Source organism: Apium graveolens, chromosome 11 (assembly GCF_009905375.1).
Source record: "Apium graveolens cultivar Ventura chromosome 11, ASM990537v1, whole genome shotgun sequence".
NCBI lineage: Eukaryota > Viridiplantae > Streptophyta > Magnoliopsida > Apiales > Apiaceae > Apium > Apium graveolens.
Window position 1 is genome coordinate 184,776,768 of NC_133657.1, and position 23,360 is coordinate 184,800,127.

The window sequence follows — 23,360 nt, forward strand, 5'->3', positions numbered from 1 at the left end:
CTTTCTATTCTTTCGCTCTTCTCCCTCACAAATCCTCTCGCTTCGTTGTCGAACTCGATACTCGTATCTATTGCAGAACAAGACCCGGAGTTGGTTAAGTTAGTTAAGGAGTTAAGTGAGAGTGTATTTTTATCATTTTGTTTTGCTAGTTGTGTTAGTGTGAGGCGGTGGTTGTTACTATATGTGGTGGTTTTATTCTGCTTTTTGTTAGGTGGTGGTTTTTTGTTAGGCTTTTTGGATCCGTATCCGGAAATTAGGAACTGCATTGGATAAATTGAGTATTTGTTGTGTTGGAATTGAGGTTAATGGAAGGCTGTTATTTTCGCGGTGTTGAGATGCTTTATGATATGCACGATTTTATTAGTTGCTCTATTGTTTGAGTTATTAGCGAGTGGGGTCAAGTACTTTTGGCATATAGTGTTGAATGAAGTATGTGAGAGGGAGTGATGAGGAGAGGAAGGGTAGAGAGAGAAAATGATGAGAGAGAAGAGAGAGATGGAAAGGATGAAAAGTTGGAGTAATTTTTTTTGGTTTTGCTATTGGCTGTTGAGACAGGAGACTGGGTATTTTTTGATTATCATGGGTTTAGCCGCTATGCTCACCATCAGTGGCTCCTCTGTCATGGTAGACTCAACACCTTTGCACATATTTGGCATCATAGATACTCAATAATGTTTCCTTTCTATTGGTGGTAGAGAGACAGACTCATACTTGTTTGTGCATTGTACCTATAGTAGGTGGATTTTATCTCGGCTCCTGGCTATGTTGGGCCTCTTGTTTGTAGGTGACTCCTGGCTTTCTTTACTCATTCATTTAGCTGGTATCAAAGACAGGCCCAGAAGTATGCTTGCCTTATGTATGGTTCAGATTTACTGCTATCACATTTGGAGGGAGCGCAACGCGCGCACGCACAAGAAGGGCTTTTTTGGCCCGTCAAAACTCCTGAAAGGCATGTTGATTGATTTGGTGGCCAGACTCCACAGTTCTTCTTGGTTTAGCAATTTAGCTTGTATTAGGCCTGATTTACATTCTTTTATTTCCTGTATTTTTGTGTAGTTCTTTTGGCTTTCTATCTCCAATCTTTTAATTGAGATTGGTTATAGATACCACCCTATCTATGGCTTGTCATAGAGCATAGGGTAGATCCCTGCTTGTTCTCGGTTGTTGTTGATATATACATAATTTAGCAAAAAAAAGAAGATGCCACACTAATATTTAATTCGTAGGATCCATGCGAAAAATAATATTTAATTCGTAGTTCAGTATGTTTACCTTAAGAAGCTTTACGTTAATGGAAAGATGGAGGTCTTTAATAGCGATCCAAGAACGATGAACGGAGATCCTTAGCAGCTGCTCCTCAAGTGTGAAGCATTCCACCGGTATCCACCAAGAAAACGATGTAATAAAGGAGGAGGAGATGGAGAGAATTAGGGTTTTGTAAATATTTTTGGTTGAGGCAAAAATAGGGTTTATAATAGTATATTTATAGGCAAAATTTTCCGCTGAAAATTTTCCCATAAAATATTATTATTACTAACCCTTTATTATTCTCACTAATAATTAAAACACCTTTTAATTATTAATCATTTTTCTAAACTCTTTAGAAATAATTCTCTCACTTGATTTAATTTCCAAAAATTAAATTCTTAATTAATAATATTAAGAACCTTTTCTTAATTAATTTACAATCAATTAAATCTCATTTAATCAATTATTCAATTTACCAATTAATTATTTATTACATAAATAAATAATTATCAGCCATTATTAATTAATTCCTCCACCATTAAATCATTCTATTTTATGGTGTGACCCTGTAGGTTCAATATTAAGCCGGTAGTAGAAATAAATAATAATAAAACTATTTTATCATTATTTATATAAATTCTCTAATTCATTAAATATGATTAATTAATTAATCATATTTATTCTACATCGTGAGGGATACTTCTCAGCATATCGCGACTATCCGGATAATATGAATTCACTGCTTAGAATACCAAGAACCTATTCAGTGAGTAGTTACCATACAATTAATTCCTTCTACCATGCAATGTCACGATTAAATACAAGGTATGGAACTTGTGTCAAACCTATCTTATTTAATCACTTGTTTTCCCATTCACTATGCTTAGTTCTATTTAATGTAAATTAGAAACTCCTTTCTAATTTCATTCACTCTGACCAGAGATTCGTGAACTAACATAAGTGGATCAGCATTCAACATTCTCTTCCTATACTAGAAGGGGTAGATCCTTTATTGATCATACACTATCTTCGTGTACAAATTCCTATACCCAGTGGAGCCCTTATAATTGTCCCTTGAGACTATGAACTAAACCAAAGCATAGTTCAGTGTACACAAGATGACTATGATGACCTCAAGTCTAAGGATACTTGTACAACTATCACTATGTGAACAACTGCTGACACGTGAGTGAACTCCATCAGTTGTTCAGCTGTGTGAGTCATGTTCAGTTAACTTATTCTATAATAAGCACCTACATACTAGCTATAGTGTCATCACACAAATGTCTATGAGAATAGACATCCTTTCATAATGAAGCAAACATAGTATGTACCGATCTTTGTGGATTATTAATTACCAGTTAGTAATCCTACGACCAGGAACTATTTAAGTTTAAAGTTATCATCTTTTAGGTCTCATTATTATGATCTCATCACAATCCATAAAAGCTTTACTCTAAACTGTGATATATTCTATTTAAACATTTAAATAGATAGAGCTCGCGATAAAAACAAAACAAGTCTTTTATTAATATCAATGAAATCAAAACAGATTAAATAAAAGTTATTCCTAAATCCTCATTCATGATTGGACTTAGGACATATCTCTTTCAATCTCCCACTTGTACTAAAGCAAATCACTCTGGTATCTAATACCTATCTTGTCTTTATGACGATCAAAGTGACTCTGAGAAAGTGGCTTTGTGAGTGGGTCTGCTATGTTGTTATGTGTGTCAACTCCCTCGACATTGACATCTCCTCTATTTTCAACTCAGATTCCCCACTAAAAACAAGAAAAATGTCATGAGTCCTTCACAAGTACTTAAGGATGTTTTTCACTGCTTTCCAGTGGTCTTCACCTGGATTGGACTGATATCTGCTCGTCACACTAATTGAATAAGCAACATCAGGCCTTGTACACAACATCACGTACATGATAGATCCTATTGCTGAAGCATAAGGAATCTTACTCATACGCTCTCTTTCCTCAGGTGTCTTAGGAGACATTTTTTCGGAAAGGGACACTCCATGGCTCATCGGTATGAGACCTATTTTGGAGTTTTCCATGCTAATCCTTTTAAGCACTTTCTGGATGTATGTACCCTAGGTAAGACCTATCATTCTTCTAGATCTAGCTCTATAGATCTTCATACCGAGAATGTAGGATGCTTCTCCCAAGTCCTTCATGGTGAAGTTCTTTGATAGCCATACTTTGACTGATTGTAGCATCGGTATATCATTTCCTATAAGAAATATGTCATCCACATACAATAAAAGAAATGTTACCGCGCTCCCACTAACTTTCTTGTAGAGACATGGTTCATCTATGTTTTTTATAAAACCAAACTCTTTGATTGTCTCATCAAAACGGATGTTCCATCTACGAGAAGCTTGCCTTAAACCATATATGGTTCGCAGTACCTTACACACTAGGTGTTCATTTCCCTTGGAAAGAAAACCCTCTGGCTGTGTCATATACACTTCCTCCTCAAGTTCCCCATTGAGGAAGGCCATTTTCACATCCATTTGTCAGATCTCATAGTCGTAGTAAGCAGCAATCGCAAGCAAAATCCGAATTGATTTTAATAGGGCTACAGGCGAAAAAGTTTCATCAAAGTCAATCCCTTGCCTTTGTTTGAATCCTTTTGCCACGAGCCTGGCCTTATAGCTCTCCACCTGGCCATCTGCTCCAATCTTTCTTTTGTATACCCACTTGCACCCAATAGTCTTAACACCTTCATGCGCCTCAACCAGAGTCCATGCTTGGTTGGTATACATAGATTCCATTTCGGATTTCATGGTACTATGACATTTCTCTGAGTCAACACTACTCATAGCCTCATTATAGGTCACAGGGTTGTCATCATCAATGATTGACAACTCATTGTCATTCTCGATGACAAGGCCATAATACCTCTCAGGTTGGCGAGACACTCTCCCTGTCCTATGAATGGGCTGTTCCACAGAAGGTTGTTCAGTCTGAACTGGTGTTTCCACGTGATCCGTAGTAGTTTGTGCTTCTTGAACTTTATCAAGTTCAATTTTGCTCCCACTGTTTCCTTCAAGGATAAACTCCTTTTCCAAGAAGGTAGCATGTCTGGAGACAAACACCCGATGATCGGTGTAAAAGTAATACCCCAAAGTCTCTTTAGGATATCCCGCAAAATTACATTTTACGGATCAAGATTCCAGCTTATCTGGGTCAACAATCTTGACATAAGCTGGACATCCCTAAATCTTAACGTGTTTAAGACTCGGTTTCCTTTCTTTCCATATCTCATATGGTATTTGAGGAACAGATTTGGAAGGCACCTTATTCAGTAAATATGCTGAGGTTTCCAATGCATAACCCCATAGGAATACTGGAAGATTTGAATAGCTCATCATGGACCAAACCATGTCTAACAAAGTTAGATTTCTCCTTTCAGATACCCCATTCAACTGTGGAGTATATGGAGGAGTCCACTGGGAGACTATACCATTTTCTTTGAGATAATCTAGAAACTCTCCATTCAAGTATTCACCACCTCGATCTGATCGAAGAGTTATAACACTGTGTTTGGTTTGTTTCTCCACTTCATGTTTATATTCTTTAAACTTTTCAAAGGCTTCAGACTTGTGTTTCATCAAATACACATATCCGAATCTAGATCTATCATCTATGAAAGTAATGAAGTACGACAATCCACCCATGGCTTGCGTAGACATTGGTCCACGTACATCTGTGTGTACTAAACCTAGGAAATCTGCAGCCCTCTCTCAATGTCCACTAAATGAAGATTTGGTCATTTTACCCAATAGACAAGACTCGCATGTAGGATATGATTCAAAATCAAAGGGGTCAAGGAACCCTTCCTTATGCAATGTCCGATGTCTATTTTCACTAATATGACCTAGCCTACAGTGCCATAAATAGGTCAAATTTTCATCATCTCATTTTCTTTTATTAGTTTGTTCAATCTCAAGTAAATCATGCTCTACGTTACATACATACAGACCATTATTTATAATACCACATCCATAAAGAACATTATCTCTAAGGATAGAACATTCATTATTCTTAATAATAAATGAAAAAGCATCCAAATCCAACATAGGGATAAAAACAATATTCCTCACAATAGAGGGAACGTAATAACAATTATTCAGAATAATAGTCTTTCCCGTAGGCATATGTAAACTAAATGATCCTATAGATATGGCCGCAACCCTTGCTCCATTGCCCATACGTAGAATCACCTCATCTTTTTCAAGAGTCCTACTTCCCTTTAGTCCTTGCAACGAATTGCAAGTATAAAAACCACAGGCGGTATCTAATACCCAAGTAGAAGTTTGACCTAGTGACACATTAACTTCGATCATGAACATGCCTGAATCAGAAGCGGTAGTCTTACTACCCTTCTTCTTCTTCAATTCTGCAAGGTAAACCTTGCAGTTCCTCTTCCAGTGCCCCAACTTGTTACAGTGAAAACAAATAGCTAAATTAGGACCAGTCAACTTGTGAGCATCTAATATGCTTCGGAGTGATAGTGCAGAAGATATGACGAATATAGTAAATCTCTAAATGATAAACATATAACAACACATAGCAAATATTCAATTTCATTTCAAAACACTATATGAATCGGGTCTTTATTCATAAGTGTTTCCCACTAGTTTATCTAATTTATTCAACCCCCTAAGTGAAAATTAAGCATTCATAATGCTAATGAGAATAGGGATCCTACATTCCATCACACAAACTCGGCTGTGGCATGAAACGTCATGTAATTTTCAATAGGCAGACAACTCTTGTCAATTATATCTTATGTTATTCCCTAATATAACTTTAGCCTCTTGAATAATTGAGTCATGGCTGTGGCATGACAAACTCAATATTTTAAGTCAAGTCTAACCCAACATTTCGTACAATTGAATCAGTCACCAACGGCCCACGGCTACAGCACGTACCGACCTTTAGATTCTAATGCAATGTACACATCTCTATGTAATAGATAAGTATTTCTTATTTCGAAATCAAAGACCTCGGCTGTAGCACGAAACGACAATGATTTAAAAATAAGAACCACTTTCTACCATGTTGGAAGGCTATGACCGACACAAGCCCGTTGTGTCATTAACCAATTACCACTTGATATTATTTAATTTTAGAGGGATTATATTACATTACAATCATAATCATATTATAAAGAGATTCTTCCTTTTAAATTAAATATTTCAAATCAATAATCGATAATCAGATGATTCCCAGATCGGGTGGAGCATTGTCAAGAGGCGTCACTTAATAACCCTTTCTTACAGATAGAAATCTGTTGTTGACAGAATCATCCTTTCTCTCAATATTGAAAATTCATATTCAATTACGTGTTTCATAAACACAAGAATCTCATGATCGTATTCATAATATTCATAATATTTATAGTTATGGCTTCACCTTTTTCCCGTTTCATGTAGACAGCATACTCGTGTGGGCATCTAGAGAAACCAAGTTCTTCAAGAGATTTGTTCAGCTTCGAGTACCAAGCACGTGGTGCTTGTCGTAAACCATAGAGGGCCTTAATCAGTTTATAAAACAAGTGCTCTTCACCTTTCTTCACAAAACCTTCTGGTTGTGCTATATAGACTTCTTCATAAATTTCACCATTCAAGAAAGCCGTCTTCACGTCCAAATGATGAACTTCCCAGTTGTTCTTTGCAGCCAATGCCAACAATAACCGTACGGTTTCTACTCTTCTAACCGGGAAAAAAAGTTCATCGAAGTCCACCCCCTGCTTTTGTACATATCCTTTAGCGACGAGACGTGCTTTGTATTTCACAATGTTTCCACTAGCATCTCTCTTAAGTTTGTATATCCACTTTAATCCTATTACCTTACGATCAAAAGGCAACTCGGTCAATTTCCAAGTGTTATTTTTTTCAATAGAGTTCATTTCGCTTTCCATGGCATGCCTCCAGTTATACTCTTTTGCTGCTTCTGTATAATTTTTTGGTTCATCAATTCCCATCAAAAGTAACTCATCATCCAACTCGACCTCCTCTGTGTCATTGTAAATGTCAAAAAGAGACCTGAACTTTGCTGGCGCACTACTGCTACTACTCGAACTCTCAACGTCTGAATCATGTGTACCATTCTGTGACTGTGAAGTGGCAGTCTGTCCTTCACTGAACCCACTTCCAGTTTGCTCTTCCTCGCTTGATTCCTCGACACCTTCCTCATTTAATTATATATGAGGGGTATCAATAGAAAATGTTACAGTCTGATCAGGTTCCCTGCTTCGTTGTTGATCCCATGCCCATGGTTTTTCTTCCTCGAATATCACGTCTCTGCTTACCAGAATTTTTCTATTATCAGGGTCGAACAAACGGTATGCTTTAGTACCTGGTTCATTTCCCAGATGTATCACCTTCATGCTTCGGTCACTTAGCTTGGCGGTGTGGACTACAGGTACCTTTATGTGAGTCAAGCATCCAAAAACTTATATATGTCCCATGCTCGGTTTTTCTCCCTTCCATGCCTCATATGGCATTCTTCCTGACACTGCTCTAGTTGGAAGCCTGTTTAACAAATAAACAGAATAACGAACTGCCTCTGCCTATAGTGTCAATGGTAAATTCATTTGTTTCAGCAAGCTACGCACCATTGAGACCACAGTGCGATTTCGACGCTCAACCACTCCATTCTGTTGAGGGGAATAAGGAGCAGTCAAATTTCGATTTATGCCATTCTCATCACAGAAACGTGAGAATTATTGAGAGCAAAACTCGTCTCCTCGGTCAGTTCTGAGTTTCCTTATCCATTTTTCTTGTCCATCCTCGACATGTGCCTTGAACCTCTTAAAAGCAATTAGTGCGTCATTTTTATTCTTTAAGAAATATACCCACATGATCCTGCTATAATCATCAACCAGTAGCATAAAATACTTGTTTCCACCAAGAGTCTCAGGAGAGATGGGGCCACACTGGTCACAATGTATGAGTTCCAAGATTCTTGATGCACAAAATTTACTTTGGGATGGAAATGATTTTCTGACCTGTTTAGACATTAGACAATATGTACACACGCCTTTAGGTTGTGCGAAATTTGGAAATCCTTCAACCATTTGATTGGATTGCATCAAGGCCAATGATTGAAAATTCACATGTCCCAAACGGAAGTGCCATAATCAAGATAATTCATCTGATTTAAGTAGCAAACAAGCAGGCTTACTAGTTTCAACGATAAGTTTGTACAACCTATTTTGAGACCTCTTTACCTTCATGAGTAATTTTCCCAATTTATCATGTACCCACAAATATTCACCATTCAACACTAATTTATTCCCTGCTTCAGATAATTGACCCAAACTAATAATATTATTACAGAGCATAGGAATATAATATACTTCATCAAGCGTGCGTTCTTCTCCATTCTTGCAAGAAAACACTACAAATCCTCTTCCTTTAATCTCAACAGTTGAACCGTCTCCAAACCTCACTTTACCCGTCACCTTTTCATCTAAGTCTCAGAATTTTGATCGAATTCTAGTCATGTGGTTACTCGCACAATTGTCCAGGTACCAGAGATTTGACTCCGAACGGTCTGCACTTACTCCCAATTTTGGTGTTACCATTGTCTCGTTTAGTAGCATCAAATTTCCTTTTTCCTTCTTGTATTCTGCTAATAGAAGTGCTGGCTCGTTATCTTCAATTTGGGCCATATTTATTTCTTGTTTTTGCTCCCTCTCCCTTCGTGGTTTCTTGCAATCTGCAGCAAAATAACCATAGGTTCCACAATTATAGCATCTCGGTTTGCTCTTATCTCTAGGTCCTCGACCTCCATCTCTTCCACGGGTTTTGTTAATCCATTCCTCCCTTGTTAACAAGAGTTTCCCGTACTATTTTCTCTTCTTGACCATTCCTCCTCTGTCAATAGCATTTGTCCACCAACTGGTTCTGGTTATTCTTTCATACGCTCCTCATGTGCCTTGAGTGAGCCTACCGCCTCCTCAATAGACATGGTTTCAATGTTCCAAAACTGCTCAATAGTTGAGACTATCTGCAAGAATTTGGATGGCATCGCACGTAGCAGCCTCTTCACAACATAGCTCTCATTCATTTCTTCTCCCAAAGACCGTATGTTCGCGACCAGTCCATTGATCTTTAAACAAAAATTATCCAGCGTCTCTGTGTCCTTCATGTGCAAGGACTCAAATTCGCTTTTGAGTGTTTGTACTTTGGCCTGCTTCAAACAATCCGCTCCTTGACACATAGTTTTAATGGCCTCCCAGGCCTCCTTAGATGATTCCTTCTCGGCTACTGCGAGTAAGATATCTTAGGTATTCCCTGGTATATGGTTGCCAGAGCTACCTTGTCCAGTTTGTCAATAACATGCGTACTCGTGCTTTTCCCCTTGGCTTCTATAGCTTCCCACACTCCTTGTGCTTTCATAAAAACTTTCATTTTAATCGACCAAGCAGTGTAATGGCTTCTAGCCAACATCGGGTAGCTCAGCCCTATACCACCTTCCTTGAGTTTAGCTGTCTCCGTCATTGGTCTAGGCATGCACTTGGGCATTAAACGTTAAAATGGCTCTGATACCAATTCTACTTTTAAATCCCAGGTTAAGTGTATGATTACAAGCAGTTTAGACTATTTGTTGCAGAGAAAACAAACTCACGTGGAAGTCCTCTGTTCTTTTATTTCAGAAGAAGCAATACATATATAACGTCCTAGTACTGGTAGAGCTAAGTGGCTATAAACAAGGAACCACTTACAAAACAAACTCCTACATTTACATGACTCTAATGCAGTTCCTAAAAACTCTCCACGTCTATACATACTGAATCAAACATGCTCCTACGTTAACTGATCAAATAAAACTAAACATATTTAAAATTACAAGTTTCAAATAAATTCCAACAAATTATACCACAGGGAATTGTGTTTTCCAACCACCTTGCAAAGGTGATGCAGAATTTGGGCTTTGTTCCAGTCTTTATCGTTTTAAGGCCAATAACTCATTCATTATAAGAGAGAAAAATATTTTCCAAAGCAACACATGCTACTCCTTTCTTGGAGATGTCACCTTTCAAAATAAACCTAGTAAAAATCGATTGGATCTGTTTGTGAACAACTACCGGAAGGAGGAAGGGGTCGGTCCCATAGCACTGCATAGAGAACATAATGAGAACATAACTGCTTTAACAAGTTGAACTCTTCTAGCTAAAGAAAGCAAAGTGACTATTAAAGGATAAATTCGAGATTTCATCCTTTCTATCAGTGGAACACAATTGTTGATGCAAAGTCTCGAAGATAAGAGTGGCACACCTAAAAACTTAGCTGAAAGAATTTTAACCGGGATACCGTAATCACGAGAAACCAGTTCATTTCCTCACTGGTACAATTACAGAAGAAAACAAAGTTTGTGTTGGCATATGGTTTCAGACCACCTAAAGAACAGAGTTTGTGTTGGCATATGGTTTCATCCGCATAAAAGAGTTGTGTGAGTTTAAGACCTTTGTATTTGAAATAAAATTTTAAAAGTTTTGGGGCATTTGTAATCAACTATAAGAGCACACTCATGCAAATAGCAAAAAGATAATGTGACATGAGATCACCCCGCCTTAATCCTTTCTTTCGAGGAAAGTAGCCTTTCAAAACTCCATCACTTAAATTTTTCAGGAAAGTGCATTTGACTTAAAGCTTTCATTATAAAGTTCCATCTTATTGAGTCAAAAGATTGGTGTAAGTCGATTTTAAAAGCACATTTGTGAGCACCCGTGTCCTAGTGTAGCCTCTGAATAACTCTTGCGCCATCAGTATGTTATCAGAAATCCTTTTGCCTTTAATAAAAGCAGACTAAGAGATGTCAATGATGCTAGGAAGGACCATTCGGAGTTTATTTGTAATGATTTTGGCAATGCATTTATATGCTATAGAATACAGAGACATTGGTCTGAAGTCTGTGATAAAAGTAGAAGTGTGTACCTTCGGTATTAAAGCAATACTCGTATAATTAATACCTCTAGACATGAAGCATGTATCAAAGAAGTGAGTGATGACATTACAAAAATCAACCCCCACTATGTCCCAAGTTGACAAGAAAAATTTCACATTAAATCCATCAGGCCCTGGAGCCTTTTTACGGCACATAAATTTGAAAGTGGAGTAGATCAAAGCATGATTGACTGGAGCATAAGCAAGCAAGGCTTGGTTCTCAAAAATAGTTTTACAACATATGTCATTAAGGTAAAAATTATCAGTGATATCCTGGGCTCTAATAGAATTTTAAAAAAATTTAACAACTTTAGTAACTTGATTTTTGTCAAACACAATTGCTCCCCAATCATTTTGGAGAGCCATGATCTTGTTTTGATTTCAATTAGCTTTGACTTGATTGAAGAAAAACCTATTATTTCTATCATCAATTTTGAACCACTTAATTCGGAATTTCTTCCCTAAGAACTGCTTCTTCAATACCAAGCACCATCTCAAGATTTTTTGATGCAGTTTTTCTTCAAGAATTAGCATAGGATTAGCACAGTAAGTGCAAGCTTGTTTTGAATATATCATGAAGGGCAGCACGAACATTATGCACATTTGAGTTCATGTTGCCATTCATTTTATTCAGAGTGACCAAAGCCTTTTTTACATCCTTTAATTTCCATGTTCAGGGAAATTAAAAAGTAAAAGATATTCGAAGATGTGTTTAATCCTATTATTATGAATAAAATAATTTTAATAAAAATTAATAATAGAGTACTAACAAAAATTTATCAAATAGTATTGATTTAGCGGAATTACATCTCTTATTAAAATTGTTAGTAATTTTGAATTAACGAATTTTTTTATATTTTCATCAAGATACAACATTGAATAGTATTTTTAACTAAAAATCCATACTATAAGAAACATAACCTTTACCAACGGTCATACTGACCATAATAAGAGCAAAATCAGTTGATATTCAGGATAAGGACCGCAACCAAAACTGCCGGAATATTCGTGATCGCTATTTACTTTTTTGGTAAGTTCTACGTTGAAGACCCGGATTAATGCCCATGTTTCGAGCCTCATCTGATGTGGCTTGGCCCACGACCTGACATGTCAGTGCCAGATGGCAGTGAGGGCCATCATTCACATGTTAGTTTTGTAAAAAATGAATTATTATATATTTTATCTTTAATGTATTGGTAAATAGAATATCAATTTCACTACAAGAAATCTGACCATTTACGACGGTTTTTTTGAACTGAAATCGTCGTAATTGAGCCATTTACGACGGAAAAAAATCGTCGTTTTTGGTCGAGTAGTAAGTTCGTTTTTCCGTCCCAAGATAAAATTGCGTCGCAAATTAGGAAGATGGGGCCCATATACTCAATAAAATAATAAATCTACTTACGACGGAAAATATCGTCGTATGTTATGAACTTACGACGGAAAATATTGTCGTAAGTTAGTTACTTACGACGGCAGAATCGTCGGATGTTTTCTTGTGAGACCCACCTTCCTAATTAGTAAAATAAAACATAAATTTACGACGCAACTATACGTCGTAAATTAGTAATTTCCGACAGGGAGTTAAAGCCAACTTACGACGGAATATGTGATGAACAACCGTCGTAAGTTTGTAGTTTCAGAATAGCCAAATTTTCAATTTTCAGTTTCCAGCCATTTTCGGCTTCCAATTTAAATTCCATAAAATACAAACGAAAAGCAATCAAAACTATTGGAAGAACTCATATTATTTCACTATAATTGGAATAATATTCAAACATCATAAGTACAAAAAAATACATAAAAAAAATTAAAATTACAACTAACAAAATCATATTGATCTGTACAATACATGACAAAAGTTGAAGCCAACAAATCCAACAAAAATATAATGTCCTTGAGCAATTGGTTGTACGTTGCACACAATTCTTTTCTTCTCAAAGCCAAATACATAAACCCATCTTTCCTTGAAATGCTACCTACAAAAATGAAAATATAATATATTACATTTGCCCCACGTAAAAGGCACCAACAAACATAAAAAAAGACTAACAAGTAAAAATATAAGCAAGACTTTTGTATTTATAAATTTACAAGTAAAGATAAGCCCAATTAAAAATCATATTTTTTTAAAAAGAAAATCAAATTAAATACTCATAGATCAATTTAAAGTCAAATCACTAAATGAAAATTTTGTTTCCTCCATGAAAATACATATATTCTTCAGTATTAATAAGAATCTACCTTGTCAAATGGTTGGTTACAAAAAAGTAATCACCCCTTTTATTTTCCCAATTTTACCCCTCTAATAAGAATATATATTTTTTAGAATAAATTGTTGTTATAGTATTTCTCAAATGTGTAATTACTTGACCAATCTCTCCCACAGGAAAAGTTTGATGTATAACACTTATATTGTTAAATTTGTTTGATCGTTGCAGTACACTATGAACAACTATATATTTTTTTATTTGATAGTGTACAATATTGCAATAAAAATATAAGAATCAGTCATGCAATATGATAAAACATCTATTTTGAAATAAAACTTCTGGCTATCCCCGTTAGTTGGATGCAAACATTTGTGGATTGATCCGATCTTAGTTCTTCCTCTGTACTATCTCGCTACTCAGAATATCACAGCAAAAAAACATTCCAAAACAAACCATTATTTGCTAAATTCTTTGAATGATATAATTGAAAATTAAATTAAGTGGTTAAATCTTCAAAATGATCCAATGATTTAAGGTATGAAATGTCTCAATCACAGGTACCTCCCAAGAAAGATAACTATCAGATCATTTCAAAATGATAACTCCACCCAAAGAGCATCTAGGACCAAAAGACTGAATAGCATCAAATAGAATTGGCCTATATAATATAGAAAATGGCCATCATCAAACATGTTTCAGAAAACATAATGCATGTAACACCTAGGGTGCATGGCCTCTGCTCAAAGGCCAGCAACTTGGTTGTCATTACCTTTTTATTTTCCATTAGGCTTATCTTAAATTAAAAGAGCAATATCAAATGAGTATAAATATTCTATGTCTTTTTTAATTAAATTATTATTCATTTGGAACAACCACATTTGATGCATAATAATAATAAATCCATTCGCTAGCTAGAAGATATACATACCCTTGGTTCACAAGCAACAACATATTGACAACGCAATCCTTTGTCCTTCACCATTGCATCACCAAGGAAGTCAGCAAGTCGTTTTGCTGTGGTTACAGCACATGACTTCTGAGTCCCATAGTCTGCTAAGGACTTGCTCATTGTGCTTGATTCCGATATATAATCGAGCAACTCGCTATCTGCAATGTCTTTGCCTTGATTCTGAAAATGATAGAAACTTAAAGTTACTTTCCTATACCCTTATGTTGGGTACCCAAGACTAAATAGTAGGAAATATTATAATTGGTTTCTAAGAACAGTGATCGGAATTAATTACAACAATATTAAAGTACATAACATGCCCTTTCTCGACATAAACATCTATCAAATTACAAAATTTAAATACTTCGTCGTGTATCAATGGTTGTATCTCAAATAGTAAGTGTTTAAAGCAATAAAATATTATTCCGGAATATTGACCTATTTGCTCCGACTTTAAAGTAGATTTTGTACTGAATTATCATGTGGACTAAAGTTGATTCCAATTTTAGTTCATTTTCATGGATTTATACCACCTATGAACAGGGTTGGATTGTTAGTCAACCTCAGTGAAATTGAATGCAGCCGAAAATAGTGTATATAAGCATTAAGATTAATTTAAAGGGTTAATTATGACAACATAAGAGCAATTTCTAGAAGACTAGTGATTATATAATCCCTGCAAACACATGTAGCCTTGATGTTTCCTTTACATACATCCAGAAGATCAAGCCATCTATTGGCAACAGCAGCAACCGCAACATAACATTCCTCTAAGGTCGATACGTGAAGGAATTTGTCGAAAAGCTCAGCCTGCAATGAAGAGATTACTCTTAATACCAAAACAAAAACATATAAGAATCTGCCAGCACAAACACATCAGAAATATGGTAATTCAAGTGCAGGGCAATGAGAGATGCACAATAGTCCACCATATAGAAAATTTTTCTGTATAATATGGACCCACTTAAAAGAATATAAAAGAAAAGCTAACAAACAGTTATACACAATATATTATTGTGCATAGCTATAGCATAACTGATCTATCATTTATCATCTACGGGCCAGAGCCTCATTAGTTGACATATATACAGTGTTGATTTTACGACTCTCCTAAGTCTCCAAGTGGCTAAGAGGTAGAGGGTTCAAGCCTCACTAGATGCATAGCGGTGTGTGCGAGTCTTTTAATTCTTGTACCGACTAGGCGAAATATATTTATATACATAGCCTATAATTCCCAATAGAGATAACAAGCTAAAACTTAAAACTAAATTTTAATAATCCTTTCTAGTCTCTTCTATAGTTCTTTGTATGTAATCTCAGGGGAATACTGCTCATTATTTTGTCTTCGAGCACTTGTAACATATACTTTGACATTTTGTATCTCCAACTAGTATTTTATGTTAATTTTTTTTGAGAATACTATATCTTTTCAAATCAAGTGATTTCTATAGCATAATACAAATTCTATAGAATAATCTACTACATTCTAATTTCAGTGCGTGTAGAATCTACTACGTTGATAAACTTAGAACTATGTCAAACAGAAGAAAGAAGACAAAACATCCATATTATGTTATTCACATGTCTTTTTCGAGTAGAGGTTAAGTCCCGCCTAAACAACATTTAATAAAACAGGAGTATATACAAGGGATTTTGGGGAAGCACCTAACCTGATGAAGAAGAATCAATGGTAGGGAGATCAGTAGAAGAACGAAGATGAGAAAAACTGTGTGGAAAAATGAGAAAAGAAAGAGGCATAAGAGAATTCAAAATCACACAAACAGCTCAATCCAAATTCAAATCAAACATAAAATCGAAATTCTTACTTTTTAACCGACTAGCCAAGGTGACAGTCGGGAGCTTTTTCATCTTCCTCCTCGTAATCGATAAGCTCCTCTTCGTATGCGTCGTTATCCTTGTTTTCGCCCATCCTACATAAACATACACATATACATAGATATATATAAGCTCGCGAATTGAAATCGAAATCAAAATCTGAGAACTCTAGGATTAAATTGAAGAGAAGATATATATACAAAATAATTGTGTATAGAATAATTGAACCTTGTGTGTAGATCTGAGAGTGTTGAGATAGCTAGGGCTTGGCGGCGGCGTCTTGAGATAAAAGAGAGAGAGAATAGAGAGAGAGAAAGAAAGCGGGGAGAGATTGATACAACACCATGATTTTTTACGTTTTTGACCGCCCGATTTATTCCAAATAAATCTTTTATAATATATATTAAATTATACTTAAATAATATTTACATATTTATACTTTCAATAAAATAATATTCATTTTTTTTATATTTTCAATTATTCTAAATTGCTGAATAATTTTAACAGTTAAGCATGAGACTAGTACATCTAACTAGTGTTTAATCCTGAACTAGTGTTTCGATTATTTTAAATCTCTTTTTCAACGATCCAACCGTATTGATGTAAATACTTATATATATATATATATATGTATATATATATATATTAGTGATATAACCTAAATTTAAATTTTAAAATAAATTTATTTGGTTTGACATTTTAACAGTGAATCATTAGTTTGACCAGTACACATATCTAGTGTTGCATCCTAAATTGGTGTTTCTATTAGTTTAAAATATTTTTCAACGATCTAACTGTATTGATGTCAATATATATATATATATATATATATATATATATATATATATTTGTGATATAACCATAATTTTATATCAAAATAATTTTATTTTGTTTGACATTTTAACAGTCAAACGTCAGTTTGACTATTACAGCTAACAAGTGTTGAATCCTGAATTAGTGTTTCGATTATTTTAAAAATATTTTTCAATGATCCAACCGTATGGATGTCAATAGATATATATATTAGTCATATAACCAAAATTTCATATCAAAATAATTTTATTTGGTTTGACATTTTAACAGTCAAGCATCAGTTTGACCAGTACAGCTAACTAGTGTTGAATCCTGAATTAGTGTTTCGATTATTTTAAAAATATATTTCAACGATCCAACCATATGGATGTGAATAGATATATATATTAGTGATATAACTAAAATTTCATATCAAAATAATTTTATTTGGTTTGACATTTTAACAATCAAGCATCAGTTTGACCAGTATACCTAACTAGTGTTGAATCCTGAATTTGTGGTTCGATTATTTTAAAAATATTTTTCAACGATCTAACCGTATGGATGTCAATATATATAAATATTAGTGATATAACCAAAATTTCATATCAAAATAATTTTATTTTGTTTGACATTTTAACAGTCAAACATCAGTTTGACTAGGACGGCTAACTTGTGTTTATTTCTGAATTTATGGTTCCATTATTTTAAAAATATTTTTCATTGATCAAACCGGATGGATGTCAATAGATATACATATCAGTGATATAACCAAAATTTCAAATCAAAATAATTTTATTTGGTTTAACATTTTAACAGTCAAACATCAGTTTGACTAGGACGGTTAACTAGTGTTTAGTTCTGAATTTGTGGTTTGATTATTTTAAAAATATTTTTCATCGATCCAACCGTATGGATGTCAATAGATATATATATTAGTGATATAACCGAAATTTCATATCAAAATAATTTTATTTGGTTTGACATTTTAACAGTCAAGCATTTGTTTGACTAATACATCTAACTAGTGTTGAATCCTGAATTAGTGTTACGATTATTTTAAAAATATTTTTCAACAATCTAAACGTATGGATGTCAATAGATATATATATTAGTGATATAACCAAAATTTAATATCAAAATAATTTTATTTGGTTTGACATTTTAAGAGTCAAACAACAATTTGACTAGGACAACTAACTAGTTTTTAGTTCTGAATTTGTGGTTCGATTATTTTAAAAATATTTTTCATCGGTTCAACTGTATGGATGACAATATATATATATATATATTAGTGATATGATCAATGTTTTATATTAAATTATTTTACCAAAAAAATTAATTTTTTTCTGAAATTCTTGAAATGTCACCCAAACAAATAAATGCTGACATTAATATGGTTGGATCATGAAATAATATTTTTTAAAAATTGAAATTATGAAAATTCATGAGCTAATTTACGACGGAATCCGTCATAAATTATTATCTGCAAAATTTTAGAACAGTCAAATTTACCGCCCAAATTTTGGGAAAAAAGTTAAATTTCCCTCTTTGATAACTTACGACGAATTTTAATTTTCGTCGTAAATTGGATGTTCCAATATTTTCCGTCACAAATATTTCGTCGTAAATTTAGATGAAAATATTTTTTTCATTTAATTTCAAGTTAAATTTTAATAAAAATATTTAACTTACGACGAAATGTTCAAATCGTCGCAATTTCAAATGATTTTTATTTTCCCACCAATTTTTTTGGAAAAAAGTTAAATTTCCCTCTTTGATAACTTACGACGAATTTTAATTTCCGTCGTAAATTTGACGATCCGATTTTTTCCGTCGCAAATATTCCGTTGTAAATTTAGATAAAATATTTTTTATTCAATTTCAATTTAAAATTTTAATAAAAATAATTAACTTACGACGAAATGTTTAAATCGTCGCAACATCAAATTATTTTCACTTTTGTTTAATCGTGTCGTGCATAATTTTATTAATAAAATACTAAACTTACGACTGTTTTGTGTTTCGTCGTAAATAATTACGACGTTTTGCTTTTTTCTGTCGTAAGTTGGGCGCGCATTTTTTTCCGTCGTAAGTTGGCCGTCGTAAATGCCCTATTTTGTTGTAGTGTTTGTTTAATGCTATTTTCTTTTTTAACATGGATCTATAGAGTACAAAATAAAAGGTTAGACATTTTGGGATTGATGTAATCTATCCAAATGTAGATAAAAGTTAGAAGCACACATGTGGCATTTAAAATCAATTTTAATAATTATAAACATGACATTACTATGATAATCTAAGAAGGTTAATTAAGCATCATATTACTTCAAGAAATACTAAAAAAGAGTTCATCTATAAAGAAGTACTTCTTGACCTTTTTTATTTTTTAAATATCTTTTCAAGCATGATTATGGTTAACTGAGCGTTTATCTATGTAATTTAGTATTTAATAGAAAAAATTGGTAATAAAATGATTCGGTAATTACCCAATCAGTACACTTGTATTATTATGCTAATAATTAACAAATACTCAAGACAACAAACCCAAGCATTAAAACTAAAATAACATAACAGACAATCTTACAATTGCAACACAATTGAAATTGATAATTATAAAATTAACATAAAACTGAAAAAAAGAGTAAAATGTAGCGGGTGTCCAGCATTATGAGATTACATTGATTGAATTTATTATTTTGTAAAATGTTTCACCTAAATCTAGGCTAAACATGACAGATCAATGAAACTAAGGCTTAATTTGGAAGACCGCTGGATTTTGAAAAACAAATGCACTCAAGCGGACCTCACCCATGCTGAACAGTATTGATGGCGTCCCGCCAATCACAGCCCCATTCACTCTACCCAATAAAGCATTAAAAAAGGTTATTGGAACAGAACCTTCTATTGAAGGGAAGATTATATGAGTCCCTGAAAAAATGATGAGGTTAAGATGTTCCTTATATTCTTGGGGTGGGACTTGAGACCCTAGTTTGGTAAGAATTGCTAGTGAAACCATCCCACATCCACCAACAACAGTAATACAAACTTTATTTGAGTGGGCAAAGCCCGCGACCCACTCCATTATATTAACTCCATTTGGCACCACAAGAGTGACTGGCTTCATAGTCATATCTTCTTCTTTGGGTTTATTTTTTGATCCACGAGGACGTCCACGAGGCCTAAGATTCCCGGTGGTGTTGCCATTAAACCAACCACCTGCAGCTTTGATCATTTCTCCTGAAACTGGTAAATTGAGAGAATTTTCGTTGTTATTTGCCATGGAGGCCTAGGTCTACTCAATAAGCAATGGGAAAGAAAGGAAGACAAAGAAAAGAGAAAGAGGTGTGCAAGAAATGTCTCAGAAGAAATCCTTTTATAATAGAATCATACAAAAAATAGTGGTATGCTGATAAGAACAAATATTCATACAACTGTAAAAAGTTAGATTTTTAGAATTATTTCATAAAAATCATTGAATTTTGAATTAAAAATTTCAATAGCATTCAATAATTAGGTGACCTCTAATATTTGATTCAGTATCTAGTGATGTTTTAGTCTCACAAAATATAGTGTCATTAATTGGATATTGTTAGTTAGAGATTTTTATTTGAAAGAAATATGAGAGTTTCAAAAGCCAATTCAAAATTTTTATTTGTCAATATATTTACAATTATCTCTTTATTAATCATATGGACCAAAGGTTTAATATGGGTCCCATGAATAAATTAATTTTTCATGTCATTTTATAACAGTTTTTGGAATCAATTTAGAAAAGTGTAACACTGCTCATTCTTTTTAAATTTAGTATTTCAAAAAATTGGAAGTACTTGAGTACTACTTAAATCATAAGAAATTTGAATTTAGTTGGCTGCATTAGGCTCTACAAATATGGGAGATTTTATAATCGATACGAATATAAAAGTGTTAATAACAATTTACAAAAATGATCTAACATCAAACTTCAAAGTGACCAAACTCATAATTATTTGGTGTGGAAGACATACTACCAACATAATTAAAAGATCCAATTTGTTTTGAAAATTATGTGAATGTATGTGAATAGCATTAAAACTCTTTTATACTAGTTTTTTTTTAAGATATTATAAAGAAAATAAAAATCATGAAATAACATAAAATACACAACAAAATATCATATGGATTGGTTTTAACAAAACAAGATATACAAATTAGATATTATCTGCTAATTTTAAACTAGATGGTTTGTATAAATGTAATGTTCATGATCTTACCTATTGATAAAAATGATTTTGCCTTGAATATGACCTAAATAACATATTTTTATTTTAAAGAATTTGGAGTTCAAAGTTATACACTTAGTATGAGATTTTATTTAACAGTTGGATTATGGACTATAAAAACATGGTTTGGTTTGTTGAGTGGCTTAACAACTTTTAAAAAAACTCACACCTTCCAAAAGTTTGATGTTCAAAAATATGTATAAAAGAAAAATATAATCTATACTAACACTAATCCTACTTAGGATCCGTTACTTCAGGTCTACCACAACAATAATAAAAGACTTTCTCAACCGAAAAAGAACTCTCAACTTAGTCTTTCCCCCACACCCAAGTTCTATAACCCAAGGGTCATGACATTGCATAACTTGTAGAATCTATTAACCAAGTAGATTAACAAAACTGCCAAAACATTGACTAATAAAATTTAATCCCATAATTTTTTAATTTTTAAAATTGCAATATTACATGATATGTGCGGTTATTCTTCGACCCCGTAGTATATGCATTAATTTTAGAACTATTTGCATAACTTAATTATTTATTTATTTTTAAATCAAATATACTAAAGTATTATAAATAAAATTCTACTTACATGACATATGTACTACGTATCTATTTGGGCAAGTCAAAATGACACATCTTTAAACTTACTTACTTGGAAATTTATATGAGCTTATTTATCGTAAAACTTATGTACTTGGACTCTATCTAATTTCCTAATTATTTGAGTCGGTCTGAAAATATTTTTATTTTAAAATCAATTTAAATATATATTTGAATATACTAATTTTTTTAACAAATTCAAATAAGAGGATATGAAAATAAAATTAATGAAAAAATAATTTTAAAATTAGTTTTGCATAACACGGGTTATAGGCTAGTAATTCTAATGATAATAATAAAGTGACATTAGGTCAGGTCATTATCAAAGTGAAATTTAGTTATTCTCCATTGATCACTTTCTTCTCTTTTAGTTTAAATTTTGAGGCCATATTTGTATAATAATAATGGGGGGATAACTAATTTTATCAAAATTATTTCTGTGAATAAAATAATCAATGTTTGTTTGGAAGAATTAAGTGTAGGATTTGACTATAATCCTTTAATATTTTATCCCAATGGTTGTTTTGACGGATAGTATCGCATTGTAATATAGTCCTATAAATTTTTCAATCTTATATTTTTTCACGTGGAATTACAACATGGGGATTAAATTGACTTGTAAGAATGGATAAAATAATAACTTCTCGCATCAACTATTCCAAGACATTATTATCCTATTCTCTGCTAGACGAAATAAACATAAATAATAATAATTTAAAGGATTATATTCCTTATATAACCTTTTGCTATTTTTAAAAAAAATAAGAGATTGGAAAATTTAAAGTATTGGGATCCCACCCCTACTCAATAGCATGAAACAAACATGACATGAGTGTTATTTGCCTCCATTGATTAAGTTATGAAAAATTATGATGTAACTATGATTCATTTTTACTAGTTTTGTCAAATATCAATTCATATAAAGTGGTTCATTGTACCATTTTAAAAGTTTTATTTATTTACGTTCAAGTTTTTTTAACCTGCTTTTTTAGGTAGTGATGAATTGCATAACTAACTTTGCTTCCCCACTGATGATCCCAGCCCAAAAATAAGTGACCGTAAAATATACACACCAGGTCTTTCCACAATTCCAACGGGAGAAAAACTCTCCAGTGACAATGCTAATAATGATGAAATAGCTTGTATCTTGCATGATCCAAACCAGAAGCCGAGAATTGATGGATCCAAAAATAATGATGTTTTTATTTTAAGACATTTGGATTATTAATATTTATTCTCTATCAATTTTTTTTTAATTTATTAATTATTAATTTAGTGCTATATAAATATTAGATTAATAAATGTCTTTCGAATATGCTATGTGAATTTCATATATCTAAGTACGTGACTTTGATATGAGATCATGACAATAGTATCCATATTCATAAAGTTCCCTAGTTAAGTATTATTATAAGGGAGAATAATAATGTATTAAGACTGATGTGTTCGGTCATGATCACACCTGATTGATCATATGTATAG

At 33.3% G+C, this 23,360-nt stretch overlaps 2 protein-coding genes across 2 annotated transcripts; both read right to left on the reverse strand.

Moving 5' to 3' along the window:
• Positions 1–12,953: 12,953 nt before the first annotated feature.
• LOC141698543 (DNA polymerase epsilon catalytic subunit A-like) lies at positions 12,954–16,585 on the reverse strand. The gene is made up of 6 exons (XM_074503246.1): positions 16,450–16,585; positions 16,212–16,316; positions 16,056–16,111; positions 15,100–15,195; positions 14,365–14,565; positions 12,954–13,202 (listed from the first exon to the last, which is right to left on the reverse strand). Exons 2-6 carry the CDS (start codon positions 16,252–16,254, stop codon positions 13,161–13,163), a joined length of 438 nt encoding a protein of 145 aa, XP_074359347.1. The 5' UTR covers positions 16,255–16,316; positions 16,450–16,585; the 3' UTR covers positions 12,954–13,160.
• A 3,177-nt stretch (positions 16,586–19,762) lies between these two features.
• On the reverse strand, positions 19,763–20,296 carry LOC141696250 (AT-hook motif nuclear-localized protein 28-like). The gene has a single exon (XM_074500417.1). The coding sequence runs from the start codon at positions 20,294–20,296 to the stop codon at positions 19,763–19,765; it is 534 nt and encodes a 177-aa protein (XP_074356518.1).
• Positions 20,297–23,360: the final 3,064 nt, after the last annotated feature.

Bases quoted from the DNA above. Each gene is read 5' to 3' on its own strand.
- LOC141698543 (XM_074503246.1), bottom strand. From the start codon at position 16,254: ATGAAAAAGCTCCCGACTGTCACCTTGGCTAGTCGGTTAAAAA. The intron at 16,112-16,211 runs GTAAGAATTTCG...TTTTCCACACAG, and splicing joins CTTGGCTAGTCGGTTAAAAA to TTTTTCTCATCTTCGTTCTT. The intron at 14,566-15,099 runs GTATGTAAAGGA...TATCATTTTCAG, and splicing joins GATGGCTTGATCTTCTGGAT to AATCAAGGCAAAGACATTGC.
- LOC141696250 (XM_074500417.1), bottom strand. From the start codon at position 20,296: ATGGCAAATAACAACGAAAATTCTCTCAATTTACCAGTTTCAGGAGAA.